The 27,447-nt window shown below is 41.8% G+C and overlaps 1 protein-coding gene across 1 annotated transcript in view; it reads right to left on the reverse strand.

The window, feature by feature from the left end:
* Positions 1–27,447, reverse strand: part of LOC132824077 (dynein axonemal heavy chain 5-like) — a 285,827-nt gene that overhangs the window by 165,465 nt on the left and 92,915 nt on the right. The window contains 8 exon segments of the mRNA XM_060838346.1: positions 4,205–4,361; positions 4,913–5,076; positions 8,550–8,703; positions 12,210–12,409; positions 17,326–17,566; positions 20,104–20,342; positions 21,196–21,258; positions 24,918–25,136. Coding sequence (XP_060694329.1) covers positions 4,205–4,361; positions 4,913–5,076; positions 8,550–8,703; positions 12,210–12,409; positions 17,326–17,566; positions 20,104–20,342; positions 21,196–21,258; positions 24,918–25,136 — 1,437 coding nt within the window.

Raw genomic sequence — 27,447 nt, forward strand, 5'->3', positions numbered from 1 at the left:
TATTCATGTATTATGAAGATTTTCATTGCTGAAATTCATAGTGTAATCATAAAAATATTTCAAATCTGTGATCTCTACCACTATAAGGACAAACAGGCAGCAGATGCATGGGAACAACACCATCTGCAATCCTGCAATTCCACTCCAAGCCAAATAATACCCTGACGTGCAACCACATTGCGATTCCCTCACTATCAGTGGGTCAAAGTCCTGGAACACATTCCCTCACAGTGTTGTGGGTCTCTCTGCCCCCAGCAACTGCAGCTCAACACTACGGTCCACCACCAGCTTCTCAAGGGAATGCAGAGAAGGGCAATAAATGTTGACCTAGTCAGTGACACCCAGATCCTATGATCAAATACTAAAAAAAATTCTGAAGGTATCTATCTACAACTATTCACTGTAAATAAAAGCCAGAGGGAGTCTTGCTTCAGCACTTTATCAGCCTGATTCAATTAATAGCACACTCATTACTGGTTCAGTTTTTGTGGTTTCAAGTTCGAGCCCATGGTTTAAGCATATGATTTTGACATTGCTGTGCATTGTTTGAGTTACTATCCTTTAGATAAGATTTTAATCTGCAGTCCTGTCCAACCAGACAGATCTGTTGGCCCTGTTCAAGGAATTGCAGAATGTTCTTTCAGAGTCCAGCTCAACCTTCTTCCTTGAAGCAACATGAACAGAAAAGTATGCACAAAATAGGCTGGACAATGTATGGAGAGGAAGGTCCCTCATATGTTGGGGGTAAGCTTGCCTCCATTTCACCAGTTTGGCCCCGCTTTAAATTATTCAAGCGTTGGCTGTTTACTTAGAAAGAGGCAAGTCTTCCATTTATCTGCAGGAGGATTTCCAGCCTCACACAGTAGAGCAATTGGATATGGGGAGCTCTGCACACAGGTAGTGCCAGTAGGGGTGGTCAATATTGCCATTGCAAGGGGGAGACAAAAGAAGGTGGTGTCAAAGATGGAGACAAACTTTCAGGTACATCTGGGATTGCACTGGGGCAAGACGGATAGGTCCCGATTGAGGAGTTGAACAGGATGGGCAAGTGGGACATGGGAAGACTAAATTGTGAGAAGGAACCTCCAAGTGACACTGGAGACTGGCAAGAGGCAGCAACCCACAGGGTTAAACTGAGCAGGCTACATGTTCAAAACTGACCTCTTCTGCCTCTCAGTTAATCAAAATGGCAGTGGATGAGACTCTTAATTGAGAAATAATTGCATCTCTCCTGCTACTTATGAAAATAAGTGTGGAGTAATTTGCAGATAGATATGCCTGTTTTCCTGCCCACAGGTAGCCAATACATTTCAGCCCCATGTCTCCTAACTTTGCCAAAATAAAATAGTTGGTGTATTTCAATGTAATTGGTTGCACATGAAGTGTTCTATATTCCTCTTTCAGACACGATAAGAAATTACATTGATACATGTCTTAAGGACTCTTGTGTTGTGGTGGTAGTGTCCCTACATCTAAACCAGGAGGCCTACTTGCTCTAAGAGTAAGTAATAACACCTCTGACAAGGTTAATTCAAAAATATCTAGATACGGGTCATTCCACTTATTAGCACAATCTCAACAATACTATTTAAAACCACCAGAGACTGATCATGCACTTTATTAAGAATCCCAGCAGGTTTGAAACTAAGTAGCGCATTCTTAAACTCCAAAGTTTTCTAATAAATATGGTGAACTATTCCAAATCGCTTTTGCTCCAATCCAATCACTAAAAAGAAATGTTACAGGATTGTGCAGCTCGAATACAAGAAAGGCAGGAGCTTAAACTCTTTGAAAACCAATGAATGGTGATGCACAGATAAGGAACTTAGTTTTATATAATAAATGTGAAGAACTTTGAATTCAAATATGTGGGTAGCAAAAACACAGCAATGAAAGTGAAACCTGGAATGAGTGTAAAAATGACAACCAGATAGAAAAACAGATATAGCTGGAAAACATCAGGAGGTCAGTCAGCACCTGAGGAGAGAAACCAGAGTTAACATTTTGAGTCCAGTGACCCTCGTTCAGAAACTCTGTTCCATAGAATCCTCCAGAACCCTGTTCTGAAGAAGGGTCACTGTACACAAAACATTAACTTCTCTCTACAGATGCTGCCAGACCTGCTGAGTTTCCCCAGCAATTTCTCTTTTTGTTTGTTTCAGATCTTCAGCACTTTTTTTTATTTGTTCATGGCAATATGGGCATCGCTGGCTAAGCCAGCATTTATTGCCCATCCCTAATTGTCCAGAGGGCATTAGAGGGTCAACCCACATGGCTATGTGCCTGGAGTCACCTGTAGGCCAGACCAATTTCCTTCCCTAAAGGATATTAGTGGATCAGATGGGTTTTTCCAACAATGCTTTCATGATCATTATTAGACTCTTAATACCTTATTCTTAATTGAATGCAAACTTCACCATCTGTTTTGATGGGATTTGAATATTACCTAGAACATTACCTAGGTGTCTGGATTAATAGTCTACTGATAATACTACAAGACCAGCCCCTCCCATGTTCTGCAGTTCTTTGTTTTATATTTAGTTAGATGTACTTTTACTCAAAATCTAAGTACATACTACAAAGGGAAGAGCTAATTCCAAAGTTTGTGAGTTCAGATAATGTCATTCCTTTACAGATAGCAGGTATCCATATTACTCAGATCATGATCAGCGTGCCCACCTGGAAAAATCCAATGCAATTTGGTGGCTTTGGTTTTGCATGGCCCCCAAATTGAATTCTTTTTTAATGGAATCATGTATTGCTTCAGAAATCAAAACCACATCTCAGTTTAGACAGGAGCAAATTACTGCAGATGCCAGAACTTGTACTGAAAACAAAAGATGCTGGAAATCACGGTGGGTCAGGCATCATCCACGGAGAGAGAGCAAGTTAACACTTTGAGTCTAAATGACTCTTCATCGTGGCACTGATTTGGAGGGGACAACTTTTATCAGGGGAGGGGGGGAGCGGGAGCAGTCGAGTGCTGGGGGAGAAAGGGCATTGAAAGTGCAGATTTAGTGATGGGAATGTGAGAATGTCAGAATAATGGTGTGTCCAACTGTTAGACTGGAAAGAACAGATAGTCCCACTGGAGTGGGCGGGGGATGGGTGTGTGTGTGTGTGTGTGTGTGTGTGTGTGTGTGTGTGTGTGTGTGTGTGTGTGTGTGTGTGTGTGTGTGTGTGTGTGTGTGTGTATAGGGAGAGAGGAGATGCTGACAGAAAATACAACCAGTTAAGCTGAGAAAAGGCAGAGGAATGCAAAGGGGAGTTTAGATGCCCAGCTAAGATTCATTCTATTTTTTAGCATACAGCTCTAATCCTATGATGGCTCCAATGAGAAATAGAAATAGGGTAACTTTCCTATGTTGTGCATTTCTGACAATGGTCAGATTATGCTACTGGCCTTATATGGGGAAGAAAGAGGCTTCAACCCTGACAAAGCCTATATTTGTGGTGGGAATCAGTGCACCATAAGTGCCAAGGTGGAACTAATATTTTCTGCAACGTCCACAGTTATTCCATAGACATTGCTAGGCTGTAGATACCACCAACTGTTACACTCAAGGCCAACGACTCTTCTGTGTTGCGAAAGATACTGCCATAATCAGAGAAGGGTACAGCACCAAAGGAGGTTATTCAGCTTACTGATTGCATCAAATCATTCAACGAGCCATCCAGTTAGGCCGATTCCCCAACTATTTACCCAACGTCTGAAATGTTTTTGTCATTCAAGTCTTTATCCAATTCACTTTTTAAGCTACTATCAAATCTGCATGTGACTCCTACCAGGCCGTGCATTCCAAATCCTAGCCACTCACTGCATAAAGAGGTTTTGCATCGGGTCTCCCCTGGCTCTTTATGCCAATTACCTTGAACTTCTTCCCTCTCCATCCAGAATAGGATGAATAGTAAAGTGGAAATAGCAAAGTGAAATGAATCAAAAGTTTTAAATGTTATTATCTTTAGTTAACTATTATGTCAGAATCATACAAATGCCAGAAGGAAGTGATTGACCTAATTTGTTTCTTGTGCCAGTGCTAATTCTATACCTTGGATACCTACAAGAATCCAAACACCCACCCCCCCCACCCCCATCTCTGCATGTCTTGCAATGGTGCTGTTTTGTTAGATGGAGTTAATTTCATAGTAAAAGACCCAGAAGGAATAGTTTCTTGTATTAGTTACATAAACAATTCAAACTCACCTTCTCGTGGAATAGTACTAATTTAATATTGTCAAAGATATTAAGCAAATGAGCTTGTATCGTATGCGAATCGGAAGCTTGTCCCAGAATTTCCAGCAGAGTAGGGTCTGATACAAAAAAGAACCTTGGGAACATCATGCGCTTCTTTTCCAGATACCTGATATTTAATAGCAACAGGAAAGAAAGGGACAAATGTGTCATTAAAATTAAATTTTGGTTTGAGCACGCTAAATACTTCCCATTCCTCAATGAGAAAAATAAACGAATAGATAATTTGAAATTCTATAACAAGAAAGAACCATAATCCAAATCAGACAAGAATATACAAGGCTCTACGAAAACCTGTTTACATCCCATCAAACATCAGCATTGTCTGGCAGAGGCCTGGGGTAAAATAATATGGCAAGAACCTGGAAATATAGAATCTCAGAGCAGGGAAGGATGCCCTTTGGCCCAGCTTACCCATTTCAGTTATTTGAAGATCTATCCAACAATCAGTAATGAAAGGGCGAGGGAAGAAGTGCCGAGGACTGAAGACATTCTCACTTGCTTGACAAACAGAGACAGGCTGTTACTCCTCTGTTCTTTATAGTCTGGCTGTTTATTTTAATGTACTCAAAGTCCCAAACTAAATATCTCAAATTTTTTATCACAGTTATACGCAGTAATCTCAAAATTGACACTATTTTCCACCATTACAACATTTACCCAGTTAATGATTTCTGACACATTTCGAGTTGTTCCAAGAGATGCGGTAACAGTTGGACCATAGCTTCATCTCCTGTACAGCATTGAACCACGTTAGGGATTTCATGGGCTCGGCTCATTATCTTCATCCAGGACTTATCTATATTGGAAAACCTCTTTGCTTCCTGTTGTGACATGGAAGATTTAATAGTTTATTTTCATGTAAAGGTAACTCTTAAACACTGAAAATCCATTATGTACAATTCTGTTCCTTGTACTGATTTACCTTTGCAAACTATTCAAACTCTTGCCTTATATTTGCTTAGTTTTTAATTTTACTTTCAGTATGAGTTGTAAATTCTAACTTTGTTGTTTGGGTGAATGAGCAGGTCTCACAAAAAGTAGAAAATATCACATTTCAAGCAGCTTACCTAAATCTGGAACAGAGAAATTTGTGGTTATGATGAAAGAATTCTTCTCTAGCCGCTTAACTACAAGTAACAAGATTCCTAATATGCAGGCAACACTTGAATAACACATGCTTGTTGATTGTGATGCAGACATCACACCAATTTGGGCTACATGTCAATTTCAACAACTTCAGCGTCTAGCCAGTACTAACAGGTCTTGAAGATTTGGTGTAATGTTGCAGGAGCAGGCAAGAAATTATTCGGATCTGGAAAATTTTGAAGAATGACACAACATGGGAAAGCACAAGCCCTCAAGTACGTGGGCACTATTGTGCAAGCTTTCTTGGAGGCGATTGTAGGAGAAGGGGTGTCATCTATCTACAAGCGGATTGGAATCCTTTCATTTTTATGTTCAGAGACCAGAGAATCTTAATGGCAGGAGTCAAGTCTCAAGGACCTGATTGTGGTGCTGCAAGAAATTCAATGATCTCATGTGAATTGTCAGTCAAAAACTGAGTCCTTAAGTGTCATATCCTTATAGCATCATTAGCCTTACACACTGTTCACTTACCACACCCCCATCACTAATCTGCCAACAATCTTGGTCACTCAGTCTGCAACCTTGACATTCATGTTTCACCATATCCACACACACCTCACACTCATGTCCCACAGCATGCGCACATATGACCAATTATTCAGGCATTATAACCACACCACCCACACAATTTTCACAACACGCATTGGAACCCTTCCCTGTCTGTTACAGGATAAGCTTCAAGCAACAGGCTGCAGAAGGACCTAACTAGAGGGGGCAGGTGCAACAATGTACCCTAAATTTCATGGAGGAAATAACTATTATTATGATGTCCATTGTTAAGACTGGGTCTAACGGTGGTTTTGAAATCAAGATGATAGTGTTCATCTTTTCATGTTGCTCCTGCCAATCATCCCATGCTGTCTGATTTACTGGTTGCGGATTGTGTCAGCCCCTCCCCTCCTCTCCCCTCACTCCACACTCACCAAACCATTACATTTCCCCTTTCAACAGAAGAGAATGCAGAAAATGTATCATCACTCAATGTCATACTCAAATTCACCAGTCCAGATAACACCTAGTGTAATTCAGGGGTTATCCTAGAAGGGGAGATTTCCAGGAGGTTAGACACTGGGCACAAATGGCGTTCAGCCAGGTAGATGACAGATTAAGATGGCACAGGTGCCAGCACACCAGAAGCTGTGACTGCGTATGGGTTCTGCTTCAGAAAGCTCATGTGAGGACTCAGATGTAGAACCTACAGAAGGAAGTTGATGGTCATGCACAGTAAGACATCTATCACCTTGGAAACTATCAGAAACCTGTAGTCAATATTAAGGAGCTTGGAGGAATGTCGATCCAATTTGGTACAGAGTTTTTGGCCCATATTTTCCAGGATATTGGTCAACTCTTATAACACAGCATTGGTTCAAACCCCGATTCAGCTAGTCAGAGGGTTGGTCAGAGTTTCCACTGGAGCACAAGTAACAACCACCCAACATCTGACATGCTGCCCTGCAAACCCACAATGACTGGTGATCATAGTGTGCAAACAAGTTTGCAGAGTGCCACAGTGGCTAAGCAAACTGTCCTCCAGTAAATGACTAGAATTATTAATGTTACAGTCCCAGGAGAGTGGATCCATGGAGGGTGAATCTCTCAGGAAAGGAGCATTGCCATTCTATTACCTGTCAGGCAGACAGGCCAGATTACAGTCACTCATGTCAAGAAAGTGTAGTGTGCAGCCAGACGTTCCTGGTTCAGAGCTGCTGGAGGTCATCCTCCAAGACTATCTAGATCCTCTTCCACTGAAAGTGAATAGCTTTTCACTCTGTGATCTCTGTTAGCACTGTATGAGAGCACTTGACAGGCAACATCATGTGGAAGACAGGTACAAAAGAATTCTTAATATTCACACCTTCGTTAAGAACTTGGCTCTCAAAGTGATAGTTTTATACTTGTAAACTGTTTCAGAATATCTCCTTCCTTATTGATGTCCAAATGTTCTAACATCTTGTTCCTCACTGACATTCAGGAAGGAAAACTGATGCCTAAACATCCTTTGTAGGCATGGCCACCTGCTCCAAGTAACAACTTCCTCCTCCAGAAGCCTGCTCTCCCCCACCCTCACCTCCCCCCCCCCAACTCCAAATTAGGGTATATTCCATTGGAAAGGCCTATTACTGCATCTATGTATTAGAGGAACTAGCGTGTGAAGAACTTTTGATGTTAGCAAAAGGTTCTTCAGCACCTGGCACACCATTCCCTATTGACATCTGCAACTTTAATCAACCATTAAAAACACCAAACACTTACAGGATCAAATCAAAAACCAGAAAAAGAATCAATCACCAACCAACTTTTCATGAACTCTTTAAATACCAGTAGTGGTGAGGTATGAATATATTCCTCATAATTATATGTTAATTTCTCCGGAGAATGAAACACTTCTGCACTAATAAGCTAATATGAGTGAGGTATTGTTGTTTAAGACACAAAACCTGCATCAATCAACACCTTATAGGTTAAAAAAGTAAGCATGCACTTTTCCACATTCTGCTGCTATTGTCCTTGTAATTAATTAGAATTCCTATAGTGTGGAAACAGACCCTTTGGCCCAACAAGTCCACAATGGCCCTCTAAAGAGTAGCCCACCCAGATCGATTCCCTTACATTTAACCCCAGACTGATGCACCCAACCTACACATCCTTAAACACTGTGGACAATTTAGCATGGCCAAGCCACCTAACTTGCACATATTTGGATTGTGGGAGGAAACCAGAGTACCCAGAGGAAACCCATGCAATCGTGGGGAGAACGTGCAAACTCCACACAGACAGTCACCTGAGGCTGGAATTGAACCCAGGTCCCTGGCACTGCGAGGCGGTAGTGCTAACCACTGGGTCACCATGCTTCCCTTACATAACAAAAAAGAAGTATCTGAGAGATATGGGATTTCTCTCCAATTCACTCTCCTATGCTATTCAGCAATTTCTCCTTCCAAATTCCTGCTTGAAGTAGCTCAGTGTTCACAGTAAGAGAACCAGTAGCCTGAGCAGATATACCCCTACACTTGACACTAAGCATTAATACATGCATTCCATTAGCCTATGTCCTCACTTGTTTTCTTAAGACTTGATATTAAAAAAGAAACTTTCCCATCAATCGAAAATTTTGTTACTTTCATGCAGTAGGTAAATTATAACTGACCTTTGGAAGCTGCTTGGCAATGTCTCCACCCACAAACACTGCTTCCAGATATATCCATAGGTTTTGTACAACCAGCCAGCTCTCAATTATATCCGTGGTGGATGAGAGTTTGTGTACCCACTTTTGAATGTGTGCTTTGAATGGAACATTGTACCTGAGAGAGGAAATCAGGTATATCAGATGAACTCACTTTGACAAACTGGATTAATTTACTGTTTTATTGAATTTTATAGTGAAACTGCTAATGTAAATTTGAGCAATGCATTGGGAATGATGGATACATAAGCTTGACATCTACACATTACTAGTGAGAGTGAGGACTGCAGATGTTGGATGATCCTGATGAAGGGCTTATACCCGAAACATTGATTCTCCTGTTCCTCGGATGCTGCCTGACCCATTGTGATTTTCCAGCACCACACTCTTGACTTTACACATCACTGTTAAATGATGTAAGTTTTATATCTATTTGTCTCGCAATGTATTTATTTTAGCAATTGTTAATGACACACAGGAAATTTGATCTAGGTTTTAGCGCTGCTAATTCATTAATGTGACAAAACTAATTTTGCATGCACTACTTAAAAAATAAAATGTAATGATACTCAGGAAATAATAATCTTTGTACTCATACAGCACCTTACCATAAGTAAATTTCTCATTGCAATTTTGACAATATGCCTTAATTCATTGCTGTTTTAATCAAATTTTTCAATCACTCAAATTCGTTATGGCACAGAATGTAAATTTGGATTTTAGGGACGACATTAATCGCAGCAATTTGATCTTTTGAACTGAATATTTTGATGCTTACTTTTTAATAGATAATTTGTCAAATGTAATTTCATACAGACTTCAAATTCCCCATTGGAGGATTTAGAACAAAAGATCATGATCTCAGAATAACAGACATTTCAGTCCAAGGTGAGGAGAATTTTTTTTCAAAGAATTGTAGTTATTTGGAATTCTCTATAGAGAGGACCATACATGCTCAGTTGTTGAATCTATTCAAGATTGAGATTGATAGACAGAGAATCATAGAGTTGGACAGCATGGAAACAGACCCTTCAGTTCGACATGCCCATATTGACCAGATATCCTAAATTAATCTAGTTCCATTTGCCAGCATCTGGCCCATATCCCTCTAAACCCTTCCTATTCATATACCCATCCAGATGTCATTTAAATGTTGTAATTGTACCAGCCTGAACCTAGCAGCTCATACGATACACGCATCTTCTGTATGAAAAAGTTGCCTTTTAGGTCCACCTTATATTTTTCCCCTCTCACCTTAAATCTATGCCCCCTAGTCTTGGCCTCCCCTACCCTGGGAAAAAAATTTGGTCTATACATCCTGTCCATGCCATTCATGATTTTATAATCCTCCATTAGGTACTCTGATTATCAAGAAAAAAATAGTGCCAACCTCCTCAGTCTCTTGCTATAGCTCAAACCTCATAAGCCTGGCATCATCCTTGTAAATCTTTTCTGCACCCTTTCAAGTTTCACAATATCTTCCCTATAGCAGGGAGGCCAGAACTGAATGTAGTATTACAAAAGTGGCCTAACCAATGTCCTGTACAGCCACAACATGACAACCAACTCCTGTACTCAACACACTGACATTCTTCACTTTCCTATCTACCTGTGACTCCACTTTCGAGGAACTATGAATCTGCACCCCAAGGTCTCTTTGTTCGGCAACCCTCCCCAGGACCTTGTCATTAAGTGTACAAGTCCTGCCCTGATTTGTCCTACCAAAATGCAACACATCCCATTTATCTAAATTAAACTCCATTTGCCACTCCTTCGCCCATCTGATCAAGGTCCTGTTGTATGCTGAGGTAACCTCTTTCACTGTCAACTATACTACCAATTTTATGCAAACTTACTAACCATTCCTCCTACATTAAGACATATAGAGAAAGGATTATGTGAGTTGATGGATTGAGATGGAAGTTGAGCTATAATATTAAATGTGAAGCATTGACAGGATAAATGAACCACTTCTGATTGTATTTCTTATGTCAATATTTTAACAATTTAAGAATATTTCAAACAGGATCTTGATAGTTTTCAGACCTAATGTAACATTTTGCAATCTTTCTAAAGCACATGTATCACCAACACAAATTCTGCCATGAAGTAGTACAGTGACGATAATTTTTTTTCATATAAGTTCTAAGTCAGCTTTTCCTAAAACTGTGAAGCTATTCAGCTTCCTTAATATTCATTACCTTATGTAATCTAGATTCTTAAGATAGAAGCTGTGAATACTAAATCTCAAATCACCTCACTTTCCCTTTTACTCTTCTCAAATTTGGTTAGTTGGAAACCTGATTCACAATCTAGATTGCTTAATTTTATAAAACATAAATTAAAAATGCAAAACAGCTTTCAGATTAAACCATCCAAGCAGTTCTTCTGTCAACTAGTTACTTGATATTCCAAAGAAGATGGCTTTTCTTTGATTCTTTCATGGGATGTAAGGTGTCACAGCTAAGGTCAGCATTTGTTGTCCATTTCTATTCCCAGTTTGAAATGAATGGTTTGCTAGGCCATTTTGTTAAAATTAATTAAGCAAAAGTAAGGACTGCAGATGCTGGAGATTAGAGTCAAGAGTGTGGTGCTGGAAAAGCACAGCAGGTCAGACAGCATCTGAGGAGCAGGAAAATCAGTGTTTCAGGCAAAAGCCCTTCATCAGGAACAAGACTGGGAGCCTAGAGAGTGGAGAGATAAATGGGAGGGGGGTGGGACTGGGGGGAAGGTAGATGAGAGTGCAATAGGTGGATGGAGGTGGGGCTAAAGATGATATGTCAGAGGGGAGGGTGGTGCAGTTAGGTGGGAAAGAAGATGGACAGATGGGACAGGTCATGAGGATGGTGCTGAGCTGGAAGGTTGGAACTGAGATAAGGTGGGGGGAGGGGAAATGAGGAAACTGGTGAAATTCACATTGATGTCATGGGGTTGGAGGGTCCCGAGGCAGAAGATGAGGCATTCTTCCTCCAGGCGTCAGGTGGTGAGGGAGTGGTGGTGGAGGAGGCCCAGGACCTGCATGTCCTTGGCAGAGTGGGAGGGAGAGTTGAAGTGAAAGGCAACCATGTCATTGTGTTGACCAAACTAGGTAAAGACAACAGATTTCCCTCCCAAACAACACCAGTCAATGAGATGGTTTTTATAACAATCAATGATAATTATCCCGGTCACCATCACTGAATATAGTTTTGTTCCCCAGATTTAAAAATTGAATTCAAATTCCACTACCTACCATGGTTGGGTTTGCACCCATGCCCCAGAGCATGACCCTCGGCCTCTGATTACTAGACCATTGATATCACTGCTGTAACATAATCTGTGTTATTTTTACTACAAAATGGATAAGTATGTATCACTCAAAAGATTTAGGGTTCTTTTAATGAGTTCTGTAATTATAGTAAACCAATAATTAAAATGAGCTGAAATTTGATAGAAATGAAAAGGTACACAAAGTTAAGAACAACTGGAAGATTAAACAGCCTAAGATCAATCAGTACTATATCAAAGAAGAATATCTTTTATTCCTACTTAATTTCCTTATTTTGCGCTTCATCAGCATTTTTAAAACAGCACAAAGTGGACTAAGCCATTAAACTAGTAATTGTGCACATAATGAAGTCTCACCTATTGTTCAGCAGAGAACCAAGAACCATCAAACTATCTTCAGCAGAAGTGATGATCTCAGAAATGTTGTCACCACGGAGAAGGAGTTCACCACGTGTTTTGAAGTTAGCAAACGTAAAGTATCGATTATCCCACTCCACTAAGACTTGCTTCAGTTTCTGCTCAATATCTCTCTCCTTTACAGCACTAATGCAAATATCCTAATGTCCAAAAATGGTCATCAGAAATGTATTTTCAAATCTTTGTCATGTCTCAGATTTGTAATGAAACTGGCTAGCCATAAGTAAACGCACCAGAGACTCAATATTTTGCTTATCTAAAACAACAGTTAGACAAGATGATGTGTTATTTCAAGGAAGTAAATCATACAACAAACAAAACCCATGAGAAAAAAGTAGAGAACTGATAAGAATCAGAAAGTGGGAAAAGTAAACTTGATGCTTTAATGATGTGGATGTGCCAGTGTTGGATTGGGATGGGCAAAGTTAAAAATCACACAACACCAGGTTATAGTCCAACAGGTTTATTTGGAAGTACTAGCTTTCAGAGCACTGCTCCTTCATCAGTGTTCTGAAAGCTACTACTTCCAAATAAACCTGTTTGACTATGACCTGGTGTTGTGTGATTTTTAACTTTGATGTTTTAAATGGAGCCTTTTGGTCATATTTTGGGATTTAAGGTTAGCTGGGCAAAGAGTGCTTCAATTATAACTTTACTCAGTATTTTCATCAGGTTTCTATAAAGTGATGCAGATTAGCAAATTACATATAGTCTCAAATCACAAAAATGTTCCAACTGAAACATTGGAAGAGTGAGAGTAAGAATGCATGGTGTACAGCTTCTGATCAGTTAATTTGCCCAAAATCATTACCCAATATCAAGCACAGACTAAGCTCCATGATCTTCTGCACCAAATTGAAAACTATTGTATTGGAAACAAAGTCAATTCACAAAACTGGTTACTCCCACGAGATGAAATTCACATTGGCCTCAAGTAAAGGCCTTCAAGGAGCATCTCAACATTAAGTTGGCTCTTTTGGGTACAAGGATATAAATAGGCATTTTTCAAACATTTTGAATGTAATTCTTTTAAATTACTGATGAACTGATTACTGGACTCCAATGTGAATAGCAAACATTTCTTTTTGAAAAGGTATTGAAAATCAGATAATGCACAAGTGTTGGATTGACACAATGATTTAAAAAATGGTTTTTTCTGCTACACTTAATTTTAAATATGTTAGTTTTAAAGCATCAAGCTGTCACTCAAATATTCCAAGAAATTTTTAAAGCATTTTTTAAAAAATGCACTTCAAAACATTGCCCATTGGCACTGGTTCATGACAGGTTTTGTGTTGGGGATGTATATGCTTTGAGTGGCGCTAAAGAAAAAACAAGTACTCAATTTGTACATGGATCACTAATTGTCATGACATGTTGTTCATTGCTATTACACATTTCAGATCACATTATCATCTGTTAAATATTGAGCACTACTGGTCTAACCTGAATTTAAGACACAAGGATTGCTTTTAATTGAACAATAGGAATGTTTAAGACAGAATTAAAGATGTTAAAACTTTATTTTGTGCTTTCAACCTAATGGCATTGAGGCGAAGATCTGTCAATTTACATCACTTTACTTTCACTAAAATCTGGCTTCATGAAAGTGGCACGCAGCATAAATAAATTGGGTCAATACATAACAATCATTGAAAAAGATGGTGCAATAATTAAACACTTCCCATTAGGGGACTACATTTTAGACAACATCTCCCAACTGTCAGATGATTCTTAGCTGTGGAAGTTGATTCAGCTGCTAACGTTTTGTGAAACATTTTCTAATTTAAATCACACAGTTAAACGGCAATTCAACTGTTCTTTTCTGGTTAACTTCTACATAATTTTATTATAATCAAAGCAGAAATTGCTTGAGAAACTCAGCAGGTCTGGTAGAATCTGTGGAGAGAAAATAGAATTAATGGATCAGGTCCTCTAATTTCTTGTCCAGATTTTTAGCATCGACAGTTTTTCGTTTTATGTTACTGTAAAACTTTTATCTATAACTAATCAATTAATAGCTTTGTGAGCTTTGAAAAGATTTGATGCCCAGGTTGAGGTTTTGGATGTAAGCTTGCTCGTTGAGCTGGAAGGTTCATTTTTAGATGTTTCGTCACCATTCTGGGTAACATCATCAGTGAGCCTCCGGTGTTAGTGACCAGCTTTCTATTTACGACTCTAAGAAAAAGGATGCGAAATGACATCACTGTAGGAAATGACATCACCACAGGCAATGATGTTGTCAACCCAAGGAAACCTAAATACCTAAATAGAAAGCGGGTCACAAACACCAGTGCTTCACTGGAGGCTCACTGATGATGGTATCTAGTGTGATGATGAAACATCTGAAAATGAGCCTTCCAACTTAGCAAGCAAATTTATATCCAAAATAATAGCTTGTTTAAGATGACCTACTAAGTATATGCCATCAAAGATTCTTAGTCAACCAGGTGTACTTTTTTAATGGTAATGGAATATTAAGCTTCTAGTATAGGCAATAATTCAAGAGGCATTATTAAACAAATATGAGTATTAAATCCAAACAGACATATTAGAAGTACCAAACAAGTGTTGCTTAAACAAGAGGAAGGTCAAAGTAAAGAGGGAGCTGTAAAGCTGGAGACTTTTGAGAAATAAATGTTCCTTTATTCTATCATGGGATGACGATGCTTTTGGGAGAGCCAGTATTATTAGCCTAGCCCCAACTGTCTTTGAGTTATATGCTGGGCCGTTCCAGAGGGCAGCTCAGTGTCAAACACATTGCTGTGGCTCTGGAGTTACAAGTGGGCCAGATTGGGTAAGGATGGCGGATTTCCTTCTCTCAAAGGCAAACATTTGAAGGTTGTTTCTATAGTCCACATTACTGAGATTAGCTTTAAATTCCAGATTTATTGACTGAATTCAAATCCCACCTAAACGCATGTCTTCATAGTATTAGAATTGGTGAAACATTACCATGCGCTATGACAGTACCACTATCATTTACTCTCAGGAGGCAAGGTATGCAGACAATCATGCAGAAGACGCTTGAATTGTTGACATTGTACATTACCCTTTGGTTTTTGGTAATGCCATACACCGGTAGAATCTTGCCACTAAAGGTATGTCCCTGATCATGGTGAATTCAATATGGAATACTGAAACAGACAAACCAGTCATGTGCCTGTGTTTTGGCTATAACTGAGGCCCTTTGGTCACATTTGAGTATGGTCTTTATGAAGTTGGTGAAGACTTCCATGACTATGAGTACATGCTTCGTCCCTTTACTACTGAGGTCAAGTATTGCAAATATATTGCAAAGACGTCTGAAGTCTCCTAGAAACGAGAGATCACATACTGGGCTAAAGTAGCTTCCCTGCTTTAGCTAACATAAACCACTCACAAATTTGACAGTGGTCATAAATATCTGTGGATGTTCTTGGTTGAAGATAAAAGTTTATTGCTGAAGTCAGGAATCTGTTGAGTATGCTACCCTTTACCCTGACAGTGATGAGGGCAGCTCCCAGGGTTACACTAAGTGAACTCTGTTACATATAACACGTGATGGTCTAGCAAATCATGATGCCAACCAGTTGGTGATGGCTGGCATGAGCCTTCAAGAATAGTGATGATGATAGTGGGTAATCAAATAGACTGATTGTCTGATAAACAAACAGTTCGAAGGGGCTTTACAGGCCAATACACTTTGAGCACATAGAAGGAGGTCAAAGACGTGTGAGTTCCATCTGTCAACAGTGTAATGTGTCGCAGTCACCATATATATTAGTACACCCTAATGTCTCTAAAAATATTCAACTCTAATATCATATCTATTCTAAACGTCTGTACTTTCATTAGAGTATCAATTGGATGCTGAACCACCAGAGACCTCACACTATGAAATGCATGATTGAGGATAGAAAGGGGGGAGTGTGATGTCATCATGATTGGCGATTTCCAATCCCTGCATTAAGCTATTGGGGTATCCCACTCAAAGCCAGGCAGTGGGAGCTCTGTACATCGAGTCAGAGACCAAGTTCCTCCATTCAGCTGCTTGTACTCATAAAAGCTCTGCTATCACTGTGTCAGGCTACTGTTGCCCCAAGATAACCCTTGTCAGTACCTCAAAAATCTGCAACAGACTTCTTTGACCTTCTGTACTACTTTGCAGTATTTCCTGACAGGCTTCCCCACACAGAGGTTCCATCAAAAATACTACCTTCATACTTGTGTTGAAGCCACCCAGTTGTGCATCCTCATTCCATCTTCGACTGTTGGGTATTTCTGGTCCTCCCCCAAATCTGAGCGGCCTCCTACTCATTGACAGCAAGAACATCCAGCCACTTCTTTCCTCTGTAACACCATGGGGAACCTTTTCCTGACTTTGGCCTAAAGTTACAATTTCCTCCAGCCTCAGACATTTCAGCTTCCCTCATTCACCTTGCCAGGTTCAACTCCTCCAATCACCAATCTCATTTAGCCAGCCTTTCAACTTCAGCTGTTGTGACTTGATGCCTGTGAAGTCCTGCTGACTGCGCAGAAATGTAAAATGAGATGAAATCACACAGACAGTGGAAAGGTCACAAAGCAGGGATTCTTTGCTCCACTGGCATCAGACTGCTACAAAGATGAGGTTAAATTAAGGTTAAACAAGGAAGACATGGTATTTATATGGAACTAAGTCTGTGGTTTACATTTGATTCAGGAAATCCCATGTCTCTCTCTTTTCCTTCTCTCCATCTGGTTGCCTTATGCTAATGGGATTCTGTCCTCTTGGGAGGTTCTGTTTGACTCCTCCAGCTGCCCACCCAGTGTTCTCCCTCACCATCACCATCTCCTGCTGAATGTCCCAGCACAACTGCTCCAGATGCCCCACTTGGTGCCATCCATCACCATTGCCAGCTGCTGTTGAAAGTTCCATTACACTATTATTCTTGAAATACGTTTCTTATTTAAAATGAAAATAATGTAGACGGGTTTAAGTGATAAATGATGTTCCAGCATTCTTCTCTATTTTAAACAATTCAATATATAGTCAACATTACAAATTCTAATAGCTATACAAATCAAAACTCACCTCAATCTCCTCTTTGTACTTTAACAATGGGGCTTCCATTATATTGGACAATTTAAATGTTTCACTGTCAATATCAAAGTCATGATCTGTAACTTGGGCTATGCGTTGCCAATGACGAGCCATCATGGCCTTGTTAGACATCATCTCCAACAAGGGACAACTTTCACTGAAGTCATCAATGGTCTGCTTTAAATCAAGATAGGCTGGCCATTCCTTCAAACCTCGAGGTAATTTACGGCATCTGAAATGTAATAGTTCAGATACTATTAAACTGTAATTATTCAAAGATAAACTGCACTTCAGACACAGCGGAGATAGAAATTAGTCTTTCAAATTTATTAATTACAAAAATAAAACTAAAAGCTTCTGGAAATCTGAAACAGACATAGAAATTACAGGAGAAACTCAGCAGGTCTGGCAGCATCTATGGAGAGAAAGCAGAGTCAATGTTTGTGTTAGTGACCCATCTCATTCTGATGAAGGGTCACTGGACCTGAAACATTGATTTAGCTTTTGCTCTACTGATGCGGCTAGAACTGCTGAGCTTTTCCAGCAATTTCTGTGTGTTTTTTCATTGCCGAGTTGTTGGTATGAAGAAAATACATTATTTTTCATTTATCACTTTTCTGAGCATAGAATAACACTGTTTTTCTTAAATTGTATATGATATTTTTTGAAAATAGTGCATTGGCTGGTTATTACTCACCCTGTTCAATTCCCCCTTCCAAATCAATCAATAAGGAAGGCAGGCAACAAACTAAGTGACCAAACTGTTACTTGATTGTTACCAACCAAGCTGAACAGTAATGACTTAGAACTGAACATGCATTGAGAGCCTTCAGGTTCACTATCAGGTGTTATGCCTGCTCGCTCTGTACTAGAAACACATTGCATGATGGTGTAAATGTTTGGAAGAGTTATTTTGTCTTAAGCACTATGCACCATGACAATGTGTGCAGTGGATTTGGTAAAAGAGAGCATAGGATCTTGAAACAGAGACCTACCATCCAGGTCCTTCTCATAGCTACTGTAAAAATGATTTTCATAACATGTGTACTTAGTTGTTAACATGCAAAAAAAACAATGTTGCAACAATGGCTTTGCCAGAGATGTCGACATCCCTATATACGTAATAAAAAAGTTCTTCAGGTGCTCAGCAGCCAAAGTAAATGTATCTTAAACGGACTCTGCAGGATTGCGTGCAAAAGGCTAGTTTTAATGTTTTAAAATTTGCTTCATTATGTAATGAGGAAGAACATTTCTATTCATTCGAATTAAACCCATCAATCACTGCTTCCACCATTCCTGATTGGTTCCACACTGCCACCCAGCCCCAACGTCTTGACATTGCCAACCCTTGGTGACTGTTGAGCTACTTCTGAAGTTTGAGGCTAAGACTGATGATCGCAGTTCACCGATAATGAACAACTGATGTTGATGAACCAATTTGCATGATTCAGCTATCAGCATTAGGTGTGTAGTACACTGGAATTATGTCATATTTTCTCAGCCAAACTCTTTACTATGCAGACTAACAGGCAATAGAAAAGAACTTCTGCCCTTCAGGGAAGAAGCCTGCTTCCCCTCACACCTCAGCTCCATCCAGAAGAACCTCTCATCCAGAGAAGACGGGAAAGACACCCCACCCTCAAATACCCCTTGACCATTTACTCCAGTATTACCCTCAGTGCTGCTAGGGTATATGTTTCCCACAACTCTCAAATAAATAACTGGAAAAGTTAGCTAATTACAAAATAACAATCAGATATGACACTAAACAACTGTCTGAAGAGTCTTTATAGGTTTCATCACCAGCAGTGAATCAATATTAGCAAACACTAAGCTTAGTGCAGGTCATGAGCAAGAACCAGGACAAAGAAAGCTGCCACTGCCCTTTATATTACAATACGATCCATTGTATGCTCAAAATAGATTAAAATACTTTATTCTGTAAGGCTACATAAACAACAAGACCCCAATAGATCAAAATGTATTGCCATCCATACAAATGTGACCTACTATTCAACTCTATACTACAGTTCAAATCACCTTAAGATTTAAGCTTTAGCAACCATGTCAATCAGGTTTACTGAAAGTCATCCTGTTTTCCTTCCACTCCCGTCCCTCTCTAAATGACATTCTTCATCTTTCACGTTCTCTTGACTTTAAAGATTTCATTGTGAAATGACTATAAATTATTTGTTGCGAAACATTGCTAATTGGACACCAGTACCAGTGATAAATTAATGATATAGCTTGCCAAAATGATCAATAAATGGGTTTTGTGTTGTATGATATGAAAATCAGTCTTGCAAAATATTTTTCGGGTCGATAATATGGATTTATAGATTCTGCATGGGTTTCCTCCGGGTGCTTCCGTTTCCTCCCACAGTCCAAAGATGTGCAAGTCGGGTGAATTGGCCATGCTAAATTGCACGTAGTGTTAGGTGCATTAGTCAGAGGGTGGTGGGTCTGGGTGGGTTAATCTTCCGAGGGTTTGTGTGCACTTGTTGAGCCGAAGGGCCTGTTCCCACACTGTAGGGAATCGAATCTAATCTAATCTTAGTTGGTATTGCCTAATGTCTAATATATGTCCATAAACCTGAAGCCCAACAAACTAGCTGAAAAATGAATAAGTAAGTTCTGGTACAAAGTTTTCTTAAATTTTTTTTTAAAAATGTCACTATCTTTTCACGCATATTTTATCACAAAATATGAAATTTCCTGGTTTGTGTAAAATCAGGTAAGAGCTCAAGAGAATACACACAGCTAACAAACCTGTTTTGAAAATCCAAAAGCTCACTGTTTATCTTTTCTATGTTCACCTCAGACCAGAGAATATCGAAGTAACCATTCACTGTGTTGATAACATTATTGTAGAGACTATAAAGTTTCTGTAAAAGGTTCAGCTCCTTCTTTATCTCCAACAACTGAGGACACTGTGTAACTGGCAGTCCAAAGAGTTCCTCACCACTCGTGTAGGTGATGTATTTGCGATAGAGATTGTCAAAACGATTCTGTAATGATTAGACAGAGCATTATCTAATAAAACATGTCATCTATACAACAAAGCTCCCACAGTTAGACTCTGTTCATAAATCTAGTCTTGCAAATAACTTCTATTTTCCTTTGAAATCTGCAAGCCAACTGCAACACAAAAACACATACAGACCTTACAATGTGAAAATCTTTACATTGGAAAATGTGGTTTAAAGTCTGATGTTGGGAAAACAAGCGCCTTGTAAAAAGAAAGCTATCTAACAGTTTCAGTTGGTATTTCAGTTAATTTGCATGTTTTGAAAAAATTTCTCACACCTTTACAGACATTAAAACCTTAAGTATGACGATCTTTCAGAGAGTGAGTTTGGAAGGAATGGCACTTCCACCCTCTTGAAGAACAGATAATCCAACACATTACTCAAATTCAGATTCATCTATGCCTTTTGACAAACATTAAGTTACCTGAATAGACTGACATGGTTGGAATCCACTAAATATCTACTTAATTAATTCACTCTGCTTCTCTTTCACCTGGGTCAGGAGTAATGACAGAACTGGATACACAGAGGTTAACTCGCATCAGACTTTCTATAATGACAGTTTGCCACTTTGATCAAATACCGGGCATTCTACTTGAACGTTATACCAGTTAATTGACCTACTATCTGTTGAGAAGATTCATCATGACAGTATATACTATTTTTTAATGTCATGGTTAAAATTATTGATTTTGAAATTATCACCTTCCCCAAATTCTACTTGAGTTAAAAATGAAGAAGGTATTTATACGATAACCTGACTAAAAACAAAAAGACATGCCTCTCCGCCAAATAATTAGTAAAGCACAAACAAGTTCCATGGTCACTATACCTGATAGATAACCAATTGGTCATTTGCTTCTTGTGGAGACAGTCCAGGCTGCATGGGGCCTCCCTGATACAAAGGATAGAAGACAGTATTTGGCTTTGCAATAGAAAAAGAAATGTACAAAACAGTGAAATTATCCTGACAGATCTTAAACGATTTGTAAAATAAACAAATTATACTGTGCAAAGAGCTGTAGTCGCAAGTTTTGTTAGGAGTTCCATTAAACTCCCACTTTAACTTCAGTGGGAAACCAGTGAACTGAATGCAGAATGCCAGGGATCTGGATGTCCATCTCCACTTTTTCTGGCATTTTCTCCTCTGCTGGATTTTCAACCTGCATGAGATGAGCACACATTGTTATAGACCTGCGTAAATAAGATGCAAACAGTTACCAAGAATATTTTGATGATGTTAGTGCCGGATAGCACCTTACTGATTTTTGGGGACAACACAATATAAAATTTGGTCGAATCCTCTCTGTCAGATTATTTTACTACTGCTTGATTGTCCTTGTATAAGGACAGTGTTCCATCCTTTCAAGAGAAGCAATAAGGAAAGTGCAGTCTTCACAAAGTTTCAGCACTAACATTCTCAGAAAGTGCAATGTATTTTAGCTTTCTGGTCATATGAATAACTTCAAGATTGCAATCATTAAATAATAATAGATGTAAAAAATTAAAACTGTCAATGTGGAGTTTTGAGACTATTTGATTATTCACTATTGAATCCCATGGCCATACAATTGTAATTTTCAACTGTAATTATCACAAATAACTCACATTCCTTCTAACCCAGGAATAGTAAAAAATGAGGTCTGCAGATGCTGGAGATCACAGCTGCAAATGTGTTGCTGGTCAAAGCACAGCAGGTTAGGCAGCATCTCAGGAATAGAGAATTCAACGTTTCGAGCATAAGCCCTTCATCAGGAATAAGAGAGAGAGAGCCAAGCAGGCTGAGATAAAAGGTAGGGAGGAGGGACTAGGGGGAGGGGCGATGGAGGTGGGAGAGGGACTCACTGAAATCCTTGTAGAGGGAGGAAGAGCCTGCTTGGCTCTCTCTCTCTTATTCCTGATGAAGGGCTTATGCTCGAAACGTTGAATTCTCTATTCCTGAGATGCTGCCTAACCTGCTGTGCTTTGACCAGCAACACATTTGCAGCTGTGATCTCCAGCATCTGCAGACCTCATTTTTTACTCGAAGATTTTAACCTACTGCGAATCCTCTTACAAGGATGCCTTCCTTGAAGAAGCTCTCTTCCTCCCTCTACAAGGATTTCAGTGAGTCCCTCTCTCACTGCACCCCCCAGGTCATCTCCTCTGCCACCTATCCCACCTCCATCGCCCCTCCCCCTAGTCCCTCCTCCCTACCTTTTATCTCAGCCTGCTTGGCTCTCTCTCTCTTATTCCTGATGAAGGGCTTATGCTCGAAACGTTGAATTCTCTATTCCTGAGATGCTGCCTAACCTGCTGTGCTTTGACCAGCAACACATTTGCAGCTGTGATCTCCAGCATCTGCAGACCTCATTTTTTACTCGAAGATTTTAACCTACTGCGAATCCTCTTACAAGGATGCCTTCCTTGAAGAAGCTCTCTTCCTCCCTCTACAAGGATTTCAGTGAGTCCCTCTCTCACTGCACCCCCCAGGTCATCTCCTCTGCCACCTATCCCACCTCCATCGCCCCTCCCCCTAGTCCCTCCTCCCTACCTTTTATCTCAGCCTGCTTGGCTCTCTCTCTCTTATTCCTGATGAAGGGCTTATGCTCGAAACGTTGAATTCTCTATTCCTGAGATGCTGCCTAACCTGCTGTGCTTTGACCAGCAACACATTTGCAGCTGTGATCTCCAGCATCTGCAGACCTCATTTTTTACTCGAAGATTTTAACCTACTGCGAATCCTCTTACAAGGATGCCTTCCTTGAAGAAGCTCTCTTCCTCCCTCTACAAGGATTTCAGTGAGTCCCTCTCTCACTGCACCCCCCAGGTCATCTCCTCTGCCACCTATCCCACCTCCATCGCCCCTCCCCCTAGTCCCTCCTCCCTACCTTTTATCTCAGCCTGCTTGGCTCTCTCTCTCTTATTCCTGATGAAGGGCTTATGCTCGAAACGTTGATTTCTCTATTCCTGAGATGCTGCCTAACCTGCTGTGCTTTGACCAGCAACACATTTGCAGCTGTGATCTCCAGCATCTGCAGACCTCATTTTTTACTCGAAGATTTTAACCTACTGCGAATCCTCTTACAAGGATGCCTTCCTTGAAGAAGCTCTCTTCCTCCCTCTACAAGGATTTCAGTGAGTCCCTCTCTCACTGCACCCCCCAGGTCATCTCCTCTGCCACCTATCCCACCTCCATCGCCCCTCCCCCTAGTCCCTCCTCCCTACCTTTTATCTCAGCCTGCTTGGCTCTCTCTCTCTTATTCCTGATGAAGGGCTTATGCTCGAAACGTTGAATTCTCTATTCCTGAGATGCTGCCTAACCTGCTGTGCTTTGACCAGCAACACATTTGCAGCTGTGATCTCCAGCATCTGCAGACCTCATTTTTTACTCGAAGATTTTAACCTACTGCGAATCCTCTTACAAGGATGCCTTCCTTGAAGAAGCTCTCTTCCTCCCTCTACAAGGATTTCAGTGAGTCCCTCTCTCACTGCACCCCCCAGGTCATCTCCTCTGCCACCTATCCCACCTCCATCGCCCCTCCCCCTAGTCCCTCCTCCCTACCTTTTATCTCAGCCTGCTTGGCTCTCTCTCTCTTATTCCTGATGAAGGGCTTATGCTCGAAACGTTGAATTCTCTATTCCTGAGATGCTGCCTAACCTGCTGTGCTTTGACCAGCAACACATTTGCAACCCAGGAATAGAGAAACTATATGGCTCTCCTACTGCCAACACACTAAAGATCAGTATTAAACAAATTTAAGACCCAAGATCTCTTGGTTTTGTTTCACAATGGGTGTATTTATCCATCAAGTTAAGGCAGAAGCCGTTGATAGCTTTTGCACATTTCAATTGTATTATCTTTGTTATAACATTTTCCCTGCCTTCTGTTTTATTAATTCAATTGCTGCCCTATGCATTGGGATAGCAGCTGACTTCTCCCAGTTTGTATGCTGATTTTAACACTCCAAAATGGAGAGATAATAATGCAGAGGCTTCAGTGTCATATGTAAAATTAAATTACATTCGGTAAACATACTGTCCTTCCTGTGGGCAATAATTAAAAATTGTTTGTGAAATTTTGCATCCATTCTCTTCCATTATAATGGCACCGACTTTGGTGAGCCTTACTCAGGATGCTTCTCTAATTGATTCACTTTATGCCAGCATCAACTGATATCCAATATGCCCCAAATTCATGTTACAATGGGACTATTGGAACTGACTGGCCCTGCAAAAATGGCATCAGATAGAGACCTTGATAGAAAATGTGATCAGTCTTTATTCTACATCATTTTTGGCAATGAAACGAGAGACAAGCATAGTTATAAAATCATTTCTTGTTACTTTTGTCCTTTGCAGCAAAGCTTTATGGTACAAATACAGAGCCACATGATCAAAAATAAATCATTAGCACATTTAAATCAATTCATTTTTAATTATGCATGAATGAAGAAAGCCAGTTCAGTAATTTAGTAATTAATTATTTCTCTTTAATGTTTTATAACTGAGAAGATGTCAAGTAATGATCAGAAATATAGCCTGTGGAACTCTATAATGAAATGTTAATATTACCTTCTCATAGTCGCAACAAAATTTATTTGAATCTCCCATAAATGTTTTAACATTGGTGATCAGTTCTGTACGAAATGAAGGTTGCAAAGAAATGAGATGATTCTGTATTTCCATTCCATGTAAAAGGAGCTTTTCCCATGTGTAACGCAATGTATCCACTCTGTCAGAGTCTTCTTTAACTACTTGGATCTCATATTTATTCAACAAGGTATAGAATTCCTGCATTATTTTTTAAAAAAAGCCAATAAAGGAAAACATTTATTTCCTTCCAAAATGGCCTTAGCATCCTTAGTGGCATATATAGGTCTTTCAGATTTGCCCCCACATTTTACTGCAGAACATCAATGGTAAACTTGTTAAAGCAAACATGACTTATACATATTCAAAGTCGAATTTAAAAAATGCAGTATCCAACCATTTTCTGCGCAAACTCCCGGCCTCAGTGCAGCATCCTGGCCTCATCACAGACTCCCAGCCTCAGCGCGGGCTCCCAGCCTCAGTGCGGACTCCCAGCCTCAGTGCAGACCATAAGCCTCAGCGCAGAGCCCCAGCCTCAACGCAGACTCCCAGCCGCAGCGCAGACTCCCAGCCTCAGCGCAGACTCCCAGCCTCAGCGCAGACTCCCAGCCTCACTGCAGACTCCCAGCCTCAGTGCAGACTCCCAGCCTCAGCACAGACTCCCAGCCTCACTGCAGACTCCAAGCCTCAGTGCAGACTCCTGGCCTCAGCGCGGACACCCAGCCTCAGTGCGGAATCTCGGCTTATCACAGACACCCAGCCTCAGCCCGGACTCCCAGCCTCAACGCAGACTCCCAGCCTCAACGCAGACTCCCAGCCTCAGCGCGGACTCCCAGCCTCAACGCAGACTCCCAGCCTCAACGCAGACTCCCAGCCTCAGCGCAGACTCCCGGCCTCAGCGCAGACTCCCGGCCTCAGCGCGGACTCCCAGCCTCAGCGCGGACTCCCGTCCTCAGCGCAGACCATAAGCCTCAGCGCAGAGCCCCAGCCTCAACGCAGACTCCCAGCCTCAGCGCAGACTCCCAGCCTCACTGCAGACTCCCAGCCTCAGTGCAGACTCCCAGCCTCAGCACAGACTCCCAGCCTCACTGCAGACTCCAAGCCTCAGTGCAGACTCCTGGCCTCAGCGCGGACACCCAGCCTCAGAGCGGAATCTCGGCTTATCACAGACACCCAGCCTCAGCCCGGACTCCTAGCCTCAACGCAGACTCCCAGCCTCAACGCAGACTCCCAGCCTCAGCGCGGACTCCCAGCCTCAACGCAGACTCCCAGCCTCAACGCAGACTCCCAGCCTCAGCGCAGACTCCCGGCCTCAGCGCGGACTCCCGGCCTCAGCGCGGACTCCCAGCCTCAGCGCGGACTCCCGTCCTCAGCGCAGACCCCCAGCCTCAATGCAGACTCTCAGCCTCATCGCAGACTCCCAGCCTCAGCACAGACTCCCAGCCTCAGCACAGACCTCCCAGCCTCAGCTCAGACTCCCAGCCTCAGCGCGAACACCCAGCCTCAGTGCAGACTCCCGGCCTCAGCGCAGACTCCCGGCCTCAGCGCGGACACCCAACCTCAGTGCGGAATCTCGGTTTATCACAGACACCCAGCCTCAGCGCGGACCCCCAGCCTCAGCACAGACTCTCAGCCTCAACGCAGACTCACAGCCTCAGCACAGACTCCCAGCCTCAGTGCGGACTCCCAGCCTCAGCGCGGACTCCCAGACTCAATGCAGACTCTCAGCCTCATCGCGGACTCCCAGCCTCAGCACGGACTCCCAGCCTCAGCACGGACTCCCAGCCTCAGCTCAGACTCCCAGCCTCAGCGCGAACACCCAGCCTCAGTGCAGAATCTCGGTTTATCACAGACACCAGCCTCAGCGCGGACTCCCAGCCTCAGCGCGGACTCCCAGCCTCAGCACAGACTCTCAGCCTCAACGCAGACTCACAGCCTCAGTGCGGACTCCCAGCCTCAGTGCGGACTTCCAGCCTCAGCGCGGACTCCCAGCCTCAGTGCGGACTCCCAGCCTCAGCGCAGACTCCCGGCCTCAGCGCGAACACCCAGCCTCAGCGCAGACTCCCGGCCTCAGCGCGGACACCCAGCCTCAGTGCAGAATCTCGGTTTATCACAGACACCAGCCTCAGCGCGGACTCCCAGCCTCAGCGCGGACTCCCAGCCTCAGCACAGACTCTCAGCCTCAACGCAGACTCACAGCCTCAGTGCGGACTCCCAGCCTCAGTGCGGACTTCCAGCCTCAGCGCGGACTCCCAGCCTCAGTGCGGACTCCCAGCCTCAGCGCAGACTCCCGGCCTCAGCGCAGACTCCCGGCCTCAGCGCAGACTCTCGGCCTCAGCGCAGACCCCTGGCCTCAGCACAGACCCCCGGCCTCAGCGCAGACCCCCAGCCTCAGCGCAGAGCCTCGGCCTCAGTGCGGACTCCTGCCTCAGCGCAGACTCCCGGCCTCAGCGCAGGCTCTCTGCCTCAGTGCGGACTCCTGCCTCAGTGCGGACTCCTGCCTCAGCGCGGA

The sequence above is a fragment of the Hemiscyllium ocellatum genome, chromosome 17 (genome assembly GCF_020745735.1).
Source record: "Hemiscyllium ocellatum isolate sHemOce1 chromosome 17, sHemOce1.pat.X.cur, whole genome shotgun sequence".
NCBI lineage: Eukaryota > Metazoa > Chordata > Chondrichthyes > Orectolobiformes > Hemiscylliidae > Hemiscyllium > Hemiscyllium ocellatum.